The sequence below is a fragment of the Salvelinus fontinalis genome, unplaced genomic scaffold (assembly GCF_029448725.1).
Source record: "Salvelinus fontinalis isolate EN_2023a unplaced genomic scaffold, ASM2944872v1 scaffold_0657, whole genome shotgun sequence".
NCBI lineage: Eukaryota > Metazoa > Chordata > Actinopteri > Salmoniformes > Salmonidae > Salvelinus > Salvelinus fontinalis.
In genome coordinates, this window is record NW_026600866.1 from 2,794 (window position 1) to 15,000 (window position 12,207).

General features: G+C 47.3%; 1 protein-coding gene across 1 annotated transcript in view; it reads right to left on the bottom strand.

Moving 5' to 3' along the window:
- Window positions 1-417: 417 nt before the first annotated feature.
- The window catches only part of LOC129846928 (probable E3 ubiquitin-protein ligase HERC1), a gene marked incomplete at both ends in the record, with an annotated part of 100,203 nt that continues 88,413 nt past the window's right edge, over window positions 418-12,207 (bottom strand). Inside the window, 6 exon segments of the mRNA XM_055914744.1 lie at window positions 418-685; window positions 3,098-3,296; window positions 6,132-6,332; window positions 8,318-8,370; window positions 8,497-8,783; window positions 9,793-9,986. Coding sequence (XP_055770719.1) covers window positions 418-685; window positions 3,098-3,296; window positions 6,132-6,332; window positions 8,318-8,370; window positions 8,497-8,783; window positions 9,793-9,986 — 1,202 coding nt within the window.

Sequence of the window (12,207 nt, forward strand, 5' to 3'; positions counted from 1 at the left end):
AAATACTTGTTGTATTGTGTTGAACATTTTTGTTTTAATGATCTGGCTTGATGAAACCCACAGGACAAAAATAAATAAAAATGACTGCAACAATCTCTGTCTCTGTCAATAACAAATACAGTCTTGGCTGGTAACTACAATTCACTCGAAAGGTAAGGCCCTCTGGGAAATATGCAAGAAAAAAAATAGGCTTTACACTAAGCTGTGTGTTAATTTAAAACTGAAAAGTGTGCATGTGACCAATGAAAATGTGATTTGTATAGGTCTTGTAAAGTATTGCATAAGTCTGGTGCTGAGGACTAAGGTTGTGCTGACTTGAACTTCCTGTCTTGTTGAAAGTTGTTGAGTGGAGAACTGGTAACTTCCTCTTCCATTCTACCATCTTTGTGTGAGTCTGAGTCGTGTATCTGCCGTTACCTGTGTGCAGAGCTGGACCAGCAGCTTGGCAGCGTTGGGGCTGTTGGAGGCCAGACAACCCACAGCCGTACTGAGATAGGCCAGACAGGAGATAGGCTTACTGGCCTTGGTGGCCCCGCGGGGCCGCTCTGAGGCCCCTGATCCAGCCGTAGGGCTGGTGGAGAGGCCGGCTCGCCCTGCTGCAGCCAGACACATCAGTCTGACTAGGGTCCTGATGTCTGTCAGACCAAGAGACTCCAACCCTGCTGCCAGGCTGCAGCTAGAACCACTGAGAGAGAGGGGAGGGACAGATGGGAGAGAAATAGAGAAAGGGGGAGCGAGAGGGGAGGGGAGAGAGAGAGAAAGGGGGAGAGAGAGAAAGGGGGAGCGAGAGGGGAGGGAGAGAGAGAGGGGAGGGAGGGAGAGAGAGGAGGGGAGGGAGAGGGGAGGGAGAGAGAGAGAGGAGGGGAGGGAGAGGGGAGGGAGAGAGAGAGAGGAGGGGAGGGATAGGGGAGGGAGAGAGAGAGGGGAGGGAGAGGGGATGAGAGAGAGAGAGGGGATGAGAGAGAGGGGATAAGAGAGAGGAGGGGAGAGAGAGAGAGAAAGTGGGAGCGAGAGGGGAGAGAGAGAGAGGAGGGGAGAGAGAGAAAGGGAGAGAGAGGAGGGGAGAGAGAGAGAGAAAGGGGGAGTGAGAGGGGAGGGAGAGAGAGAGAGAAAGGGGGAGCGAGAAGGGAGGGAGAGAGAGAGAGAGAAGGGAGAGAGAGGAGGGGAGAGAGAGAAAGGGGGAGCGAGAGAGAGAGAAGGGGGAGCGAGAGAGAGAGAAAGGGGGCGAGAGGAGGGGAGAGAGAGGCCATACACATAAACATACAGTACTTGCAATGCAGTTCACCCTTATACACTGACACCAACTAAACACAGTGGAAAATGAGATGAATGGAGAGAGAGAGAGAGACAGAGAGACAGAAAGACACCAGGGAGACAGAGACAGACAGAGAGAGAGAGAGAGTCAGAGAGAGAGAGACAGAGAGAGAGAGAGACACAGAGAGAGAGAGAGCCAGAGAGACAGAAAGACACCAGGGAGACAGAGACAGACAGAGAGAGAGAGAGAGCCAGAGACAGAGAGAGACAGAGAGAGAGACACCAACGAGACAGAGAGAGAGAGCCAGAGACAGACAGAGAGAGAGAGCCAGAGAGAGACAGAGAGAGAGAGAGAGACAGAGACAGAGAGAGAGAGCCAGAGACAGACAGAGAGACAGACAGAGACAGAGACAGAGAGACACCAACGAGACAGAGAGAGACAGAGACAGACAGAGAGCAAGAGCATAAAATTCTCCACTGCAGACAGCTTGTCCTACCTGACAGAGAGCAAGGACAGACAGACAGAATGCTTGTCCTACTTGACAGAAAGCCTGAGCTGCAGTAGTCACATACACTGAGTGTACAAAACATTAGGAACACCTGCTCTTTCCATGACATAGACTGACCAGGTGAAAGCTATGGTCCCTTATTGATGTAACTTGTTAAATCGCTTCTTCAATCAGTGTAGATGAAGGGGAGGAGACAGGTTAAAGAAGGATTTTTAAGACTTGAGACAATTGAGACATGGATTGTGTATGTGTGCCATTCAGAGGGCGAATGGAAATGACAAAATATTTAAGTGTCTTTGAACAGTGTATGGTAGTAGGTGCCAGGTGCACCGGTTTGTGTCAAGAACTGCAATGCTGCTGGGTTTTCCATGCTCAATAGTTTCCTGTGTGTATCAAGAATGGTCCACAACCCAAAGGACATCCAGCCAACTTGACACAACTGTGGGAAGCATTGGAGTCAACATGGGTCAGCATCCCTGTGGAACGCTTTAGACACCTTGTAGAGTCCATGACCCAACGAATTGAGGCTGTTCTGAGGACAAAAGGGGGAAGGTGTTCCTAATGTTTTGTAAACTCAGTGTATACACTTTGTAAGTCGCTCTGGATAAGAGCGTCTGCTAAATGACTTAAATGTAAATGTAAATGTACACACACCTAGTCTACAGACAGTCCTCCACCTAGTCTCCACCTAGTCTACAGACAGTCCTCCACCTAGTCTCCACCTAGTCTACAGACAGTCCTACACCTAGTCTCCACCTAGTCTACAGACAGTCCTACACCTAGTCTCCACCTAGTCTACAGACAGTCCTACACCTAGTCTCCACCTAGTCTACAGACAGTCCTACACCTAGTCTCCACCTAGTCTCCACCTAGTCTACACCCAGTCTCCACCTAGTCTCCACCTAGTCTCCACCTAGTCTCCACCTAGTCTACACCCAGTCTCCACCTAGTCTACACCTAGTCTCCACCTAGTCTCCACCTAGTCTCCACCTAGTCTACACCCAGTCTCCACCTAGTCTACACCTAGTCTCCACCTAGTCTACAGACAGTCCTACACCTAGTCTCCACCTAGTCTCCACCTAGTCTACAGACAGTCATACACCTAGTCTCCACCTAGTCTACAGACAGTCCTACACCTAGTCTCCACCTAGTCTCCACCTAGTCTCCACCTAGTCTACAGACAGTCTCCACCTAGTCTACACCTAGTCTACACCTAGTCTCCACCTAGTCTACACCCAGTCTCCACCTAGTCTCCACCTAGTCTCCACCTAGTCTACAGACAGTCCTACACCTAGTCTCCACCTAGTCTCCACCTAGTCTACAGACAGACCCACCTGACAGAGAGTAGAGACAGGGCTCTCATCACCATGGTCCTGGCCAGGAGAACCTGCGCTGCTGAGGTCACTCTCCTCAGAGCCATGACCCTGTCATGGGGGTTGTCCAGCGCTGCGGCCTGTTCACCCAGAGTCCCCCTGGCTGAGGAGCTGTTCTCCACTGCGCCCTGGCAGCCTGGGAAACACACACCTGTTGAAGCTGACGTAGAATTACAACCCCACAACATGGACATATAACAGGTGAACACTGAACTACCCACATTACAGAGAGGACCGGACACATCTCACCCACATTACAGAGAGGACCGGACACATCTCACCCACATTACAGAGAGGACCGTACACATCTCACCCACATTACAGAGGGGACCGTACACATCTAAACCACCCACATTACAGAGAGGGCCGTACACATCTCACCCATATTACAGAGAGGACCGTACACATCTCACCCACATTACAGAGAGGACCGGACACATCTCACCCACCCACATTACAGAGAGGACCGTACACATCTCACCCACATTACAGAGAGGACCGTACACATCTCACCCACATTACAGAGAGGACCGGACACATCTCAACCACATTACAGAGAGGACCGTACACATCTCACCCATATTACAGAGAGGACCGTACACATCTCACCCACATTACAGAGAGGACCGGACACATCTCACCCACATTACAGAGAGGACCGTACACATCTCACCCACATTACAGAGAGGACCGGACACATCTCACCCACATTACAGAGAGGACCGTACACATCTCACCCACATTACAGAGAGGACCGTACACATCTCACCCACATTACAGAGAGGACCGTACACATCTCACCCACATTACAGAGAGGACCGGACACATCTCACCCACATTACAGAGAGGACCGTACACATCTCAACCACCCACATTACAGAGAGGGCCGTACACATCTCACCCACATTACAGAGAGGACCGTACACATCTCACCCACATTACAGAGAGGACCGTACACATCTCACCCACATTACAGAGAGGACCGTACACATCTCACCCACATTACAGAGAGGACCGTACACATCTCACCCACATTACAGAGAGGACCGGACACATCTCACCCACATTACAGAGGACCGTACACATCTCAACCACATTACAGAGAGGACCGTACACATCTCACCCACATTACAGAGAGGACCGTACACATCTCACCCACATTACAGAGAGGACCGTACACATCTCACCCACATTACAGAGAGGACCGTACACATCTCACCCACCCACATTACAGAGAGGACCGTACACATCTCACCCACTCACATTACAGAGAGGACCGTACACATCTCACCCACCCACATTACAGAGAGGACCGTACACATCTCACCCACCCACATTACAGAGAGGACCGTACACATCTCACCCACCCACATTACAGAGAGGACCGTACACATCTCAACCACCCACATTACAGAGAGGACCGTACACATCTAAACCACCCACATTAAAGAGAGGACCGTACACATCTCACCCACATTACAGAGAGGACCGTACACATCTCACCCACATTACAGAGAGGACCGTACACATCTCGACCACATTACAGAGAGGACCGGACACATCTCACCCACCCACATTACAGAGAGGACCGTACACATCTCACCCACATTACAGAGAGGACCGTACACATCTCAACCACCCACATTACAGAGAGGACCGTACACATCTCACCCACATTACAGAGAGGACCGTACACATCTCAACCACCCACATTACAGAGAGGACCGTACACATCTCACCCACCCACATTACAGAGAGGACCGGACACATCTCACCCACATTACAGAGAGGACCGTACACATCTCACCCACCCACATTACAAGAGGACCGTACACATCTCACCCACATTACAGAGAGGACCGTACACATCTCACCACCCACATTACAGAGAGGACCGGACACATCTCACCCACATTACAGAGAGGACCGTACACATCTCAACCACCCACATTACAGAGAGGACCGTACACATCTCAACCACCCACATTACAGAGAGGACCGTACACATCTCACCCACATTACAGAGAGGACCGGACACATCTCATCCACATTACAGAGAGGACCGTACACATCTAAACCACCCACATTACAGAGAGGACCGTACACATCTCAACCACCCACATTACAGAGAGGACCGGACACATCTCACCCACATTACAGAGAGGACCATACACATCTCAACCACCCACATTACAGAGAGGACCAAACACATCTCACCCACATTACAGAGAGGACCATACACATCTCACCCACATTAGAGAGGACCATACACATCTCACCCACATTACAGAGAGGACCGTACACATCTCACCCACATAACAGAGAGGACCGTACACATCTCAACCACATTACAGAGAGGACCGTACACATCTAAACCACCCACATTACAGAGAGGACCGCACACATCTCACCCACATTACAGAGAGGACCGCACACATCTCACCCACATTACAGAGAGGACCGTACACATCTCACCCACATTACAGAGAGGACCGTACACATCTCACCCACTCACATTACAGAGAGGACCGTACACATCTCACCCACATTACAGAGAGGACCGTACACATCTCACCCACATTACAGAGAGGACCGTACACATCTCACCATTCCTACTTTACCAAAATCCACTATTGTTGCTAAATGGACTTTCTGGTTAAATAACTTGAATTCTTTGGGTAGAACATAAACACAGACGTTTATTAAAACCCAGTTCTGTTTCACGGCCTCACCTATCTGCAGCCGGGTCTCTGTGTGTGTGTGTGTGTGTGTGTGTGTGTGTGTGTGTGTGTGTGTGTGTGTGTGTGTGTGTGTGTGTGTGTGTGTGTGTGTGTGTGTGTGTGTGTGTGTGTGTTTCTCAGCCCCTCACCTATCTGCAGCAGAGTCTCTCTCTGTGTGTGTGTGTGTGTGTGTGTGTGTGTGTGTGTGTGTGTGTGTGTGTGTGTGTGTGTGTGTGTGTGTGTATGTGTGTGTGTGTGTTTCTCAGCCCTCTCACCTATCTGCAGCAGAGTCTCCTCCATGCTGTTGGTGGCGGTCACCATGGCTACGGACGCCCCCAGGGGGTCACTGTCGGGGAACTGGACGGCCTCCGGGACGACCCGGCGCTCACTCAGACCCAACGGTCCCGCCAGCAGCTCAAACTCCTCCTCCCCAGTTAACCTCTCATCCTCATCAACATCCAGCATGTCCCATTCCTCTGAAAGGGTTACAGAGAATAACAGTCATACTATCAGCCATGTGGTTATAGAGAATAACAGGCATACTATCAGCCATGTGGTTACAGAGAATAACAGGCATACTATCAGCCATGTGGTTATAGAGAATAACAGTCATACCATCAGCAATGTGGTTACAGAGAATAACACAGTCATACTATCAGCCATGTGGTTACAGAGAATAACAGTCATACTATCAGCCATGTGGTTACAGAGAATAACAGTCATACTATCAGCCATGTGGTTACAGAGAATAACAGTCATACTATCAGCCATGTGTTTATAGAGAATAACAGTCATACTATCAGCCATGTGGTTACAGAGAATAACAGTCATACTATCAGCCATGTGGATATAGAGAATAACAGTCATACTATCAGCCATGTGGTTACAGAGAATAACAGTCATACTATCAGCCATGTGGATATAGAGAATAACAGTCATACTATCAGCCATGTGGTTACAGAGAATAACAGTCATACTATCAGCCATGTGGTTATACAGAATAACAGTCATACTATCAGCCATGTGGTTACAGAGAATACCAGTCATACTATCAGCCATGTGGTTATACTGAATAACAGTCATACTATCAGCCATGTGGTTATAGAGAATAACAGTCATACTATCAGCCATGTGGTTACAGAGAATAACAGTCATACTATCAGCCACGTGGTTATAGAGAATAACAGTCATACTATCAGCCATGTGGTTACAGAAAATAACAGTCATACCATCAGCCATGTTGTTACAGAGAATAACAGTCATACTATCAGCCATGTTGTTATAGAGAATAACAGTCATACTATCAGCCATGTGTTTATACATAATAACAGTCAAACTATCAGCCATGTGGTTACAGAGAATAACAGTCATACTATCAGCCATGTGGTTACAGAGAATAACAGTCATACTATCAGCCATGTGGTTATAGAGAATAACACAGTCATACTATCAGCCATAAAGCTGCAGTGCACCAGTCATACTATCAGCCATAAAGTTGCAGTGCACCAGTCATACTATCAGCCACAAAGCTGCAGTGGAGCCAGTCATACTATCAGCCATAACGCTGCAGTGGAACCAGTCATACTATCAGCCATAAAGCTGCAGTGGACCAGTCATACTATCAGCCATAAAGCTGCAGTGGAACCAGTCATACTATCAGCCATAAAGCTGCAGTGCACCAGTCATACTATCAGCCATAAAGCTGCAGTGGACCAGTCATACTATCAGCCATAAAGCTGCAGTGGAACCAGTCATACTATCAGCCATAAAGCTGCAGTGCACCAGTCATACTATCAGCCATAAAGTTGCAGTGCACCCGTCATACTATCAGCCATACAGCTGCAGTAGAACCAGTCATACTATCAGCCATAAAGCTGCAGTGGACCAGTCATACTATCAGCCATAAATCTGCAGTGGAACCAGTCATACTATCAGCCATAAAGCTGCAGTGGAACAGTCATACTATCAGCCATAAAGCTGCAGTGGACCAGGCATACTATCAGCCATAAAGCTGCAGTGGAACCAGTCATACTATCAGCCATAAAGCTGCAGTGGACCAGTCATACTATCAGCCATAAAGCTGCAGTGGACCAGTCATACTATCAGCCATAAAGCTGCAGTGGAACCAGTCATACTATCAGCCATAAAGTTGCAGTGGACCAGTCATACTATCAGCCATATATCTGCAGTGGACCAGTCATACTATCAGCCATATATCTGCAGTGGACCAGTCATACATCTGCAGTGGAACCAGTCATACTATCAGCCATAAAGCTGTAGTGGAACCAGTCATACTATCAGCCATAAAGCTGCAGTGGACCAGTCATATTATCAGCCATAAAGCTGCAGTGGAACCAGTCATACTATCAGCCATAAAGCTGCAGTGGAACCAGTCATTCATATGATCAGGGACAAGAACCTCTGGAACAAGTGAATCATCATGTTTAATCAGAACCGGTACCTTCATAGACACAGTCCTGCTTCCCCAAGAGGTCCGGGGCCAGTCCCTTATATCTGAACATGGACCACAACACGTGTTAGTGATTACATCGTCGTCTTGTCACTGTTACACAGTGTGTATTGAAACTTACGTTTTAGTTGTACGTAGTCATAGTGTGTAATTAAAACCTGGCGTGTCACCTTCTGTCCGCCACTGACCTCTCCGGCACGGGGACTGTGGTTTTACTCTTAACCGCCAGGTGTTTGTCCCGGCAGCTACCACAGAGGAGGTAGTACGGGTTACCGCTGCCGCACTCCCCCCCGAACCATCCGTCTACGTAGGACCCGTTGCTCCGGTAACCCTGTCGGTTGGCACTGCGCCCGCAGCCAGGGTGGCTCTTCTTCATGTGCTGGTTGAAGTTGGCAACGCTCGCCTCACACAACTCACATACTACCACCTCGTCTCGTTCCTCTGTCTCACACACATGCTGCCAGGGGACACGGAGACAGGGAGGGGACACGGAGACAGGGAGGGGACACGGAGACAGGGAGGGGACACGGAGACAGGGAGGGGACACGGAGACAGGTAGGGAGGGGACACGGAGACAGGTAGGGAGGGGACAGAGAGACAGGAAGGGAGGGGACACGGAGACAGGGAGGGAGGGGACACGGAGACAGGGAGGGAGGGGACACGGAGACAGGGAGGGAGGGGACACGGAGACAGGGAGGGAGGGGACACGGAGACAGGGAGGGAGGGGACACGGAGACAGGGACGGGACACGGAGACAGGGAGGGAGGGGACACGGAGACAGGGAGGGAGGGGACACGGAGACAGGGAGGGGACACACAGAGACATAAACACAAAGTCAGTTATAATCTAGGACATCAATAGCATGACGCCACTAACAGACTTCAAGAGACAGGTGAGTATGACAGCAGTATAGACAACCTGATACCATAGCAACAAGGTGATTAGCCATGAATTAACCACAAGCAACAAGACTTGATGATCAATGCCACCCACTGTAATCACCATTAGCATGCTAGCGTTCCACCTGGTTTACTAGCAAACTCCACTGACATCCCATCCACTGCATCTCTAGTTAGGCTAACGACAGACATCACCGCCATGGGCAGTCAGTGGCAGAGCATGATGCAATGTGTGTGTGTGTGTCTGTGTGTGTGTGTGTGTGTGTGTGTGAGTGTGTGTGTGTGTGTGTGTGTGTGTGTGTGTGCGCGTGCGAGCGATAGTGAGTAAGCCTCAACCTCTCTCAGCAGACAGTTAGCATTTACAGCACCAAGTGAATGAGTGTGTGAGGGAAAGTTAGCTGGTTAGAGTCTAAATCCTAAACTTCCACTTCAGTCTCCCAACTAAGAGTGAGACGGTTTAGCGACGCGGAAGTCAAGACGAAGACCCTTCGTTAGTTTAAGGCGAGGAAAAGGAAGCAGCAAACCCCTGGCTGCACTCACACACACCCATGTTGGCCAGTCCAGTACCTCTGGGATCCACATGCCCAGGATGTCAGTGTCGCTGGCCAGGTCCTGACCGAACATGGCCTCCATGGTCTCCTCGTCCAGCTCCAGATCCTCGTCCAGGTTAAAGTCATACAGAGGTCCAGGGTCCTGCTGTAGGGCACTGCCCTCTCTACGAGACTGGCTGCGATGGGCCTGCACCGAGCGGTACAGACCAGCTACAGGACAGGGTGTATGTTAGAATAGTATAGAGGAGAGGGTATATGTTACAATAGTATAGAGGAGAGGGTATATGTTACAATAGTATAGAGGAGAGGGTATATGTTAGAATAGTATAGAGGAGAGGGTATATGTTAGAATAGTATAGAGGAGAGGGTATATGTTACAATAGTATAGAGGAGAGGAGAGGGTATATGTTAGAATAGTATAGAGGAGAGGGTATATGTTAGAATAGTATAGAGGAGAGGGTATACGTTACAATAGTGTAGAGGACAGGGTATATGTTACAATAGTATAGAGGAGAGGGTATATGTTACAATAGTATAGAGGAGAGGGTATACGTTACAATAGTATAGAGGAGAGGGTATATGTTACAATAGTATAGAGGAGAGGGTATATGTTACAATAGTATAGAGGAGAGGGTATATGTTACAATAGTCTAGAGGAGAGGAGAGGGTATATGTTACAATAGTATAGAGGAGAGGGTATATGTTACAATAGTATAGAGGAGAGGGTATACGTTACAATAGTATAGAGGAGAGGGTATACGTTACAATAGTATAGAGGAGAGGGTATATGTTACAATAGTCTAGAGGAGAGGGTATATGTTACAATAGTATAGAGGAGAGGGTATATGTTAGAATAGTCAAGAGGAGAGGGTATATGTTAGAATAGTATTGAGGAGAGGGTATATGTTACAATAGTATAGAGGAGAGGGTATATGTTAGAATAGTCAAGAGGAGAGGGTATATGTTAGAATAGTATTGAGGAGAGGGTATATGTTACAATAGTATAGAGGAGAGGGAATATGTTACAATAGTATAGAGGAGAGGAGAGGGTATATGTTAGAATAGTATAGAGGAGAGGGTATATGTTACAATAGTATAGAGGAGAGGGTATATGTTAGAATAGTATAGAGGAGAGGGAATATGTTAGAATAGTATAGAGGAGAGGAGAGGGTATATGTTACAATAGTATAGAGGAGAGGGTATATGTTACAATAGTATAGAGGAGAGGGTATATGTTACAATAGTATAGAGGAGAGGAGAGGGTATATGTTAGAATAGTATAGAGGAGAGGGTATATGTTAGAATAGTATAGAGGAGAGGGTATATGTTACAATAGTATAGAGGAGAGGGTATATGTTACAATAGTCTAGAGGAGAGGAGAGGGTATATGTTAGAATAGTATAGAGGAGAGGGAATATGTTAGAATAGTATAGAGGAGAGGAGAGGGTATATGTTACAGTAGTATAGAGGTGAGGGTATATGTTACAATAGTATAGAGGAGAGGAAATATGTTACAATAGTATAGAGGAGAGGAGAGGGTATATATTAGAATAGTATAGAGGTGAGGGTATATGTTACAATAGTATAGAGGAGAGGGTATATGTTACAATAGTATAGAGGAGAGGGAATATGTTACAATAGTATAGAGGAGAGGGTATATGTTACAATAGTATAGAGGAGAGGGTATATGTTACAATAGATAGAGGAGAGGAGATACCATACCATATTATCACCACACCATATTATCACCATACTGAGAGACCTCACCATACCATATTATCATCACACCATATTACCACCATACCATATTATCACCACACCATATTATCACCATACTGAGAGACCTCACCATACCATATTATCACCATACCATATTATCACCATACTGAGGAACCTCACAATACCATATTATCACCATACTCAGGAACCTCACAATACCATATTATCACCATACTGAGGAACCTCACAATTCCATATTATCACCATACTGAGGAACCTCACAATACCATATTATCACCATACTGAGGAACCTCACAATTCCATATTATCACCATACTGAGGAACCTCACAATACCATATTATCACCATACTGAGGAACCTCACATACCATATTATCCCCATACCATATTATCACCATACCATATTATCACCATACCATATTATCACCACACTGAGGGACCTCACCATACCATATTATCACCATACCATATTATCACCATACCATACCATATTATCACCATACCATATTATCACCATACCATAGTATCACCACACCATATTATCACCATACCATATTATCACCATGCCATATTATCACCATAGCATATTATCACCATACCATATTATCACCACACCATATTATCACCATACCATATTATCACCACACCATATTATCACCATACCATATTATCACCATACCATATTATCACCA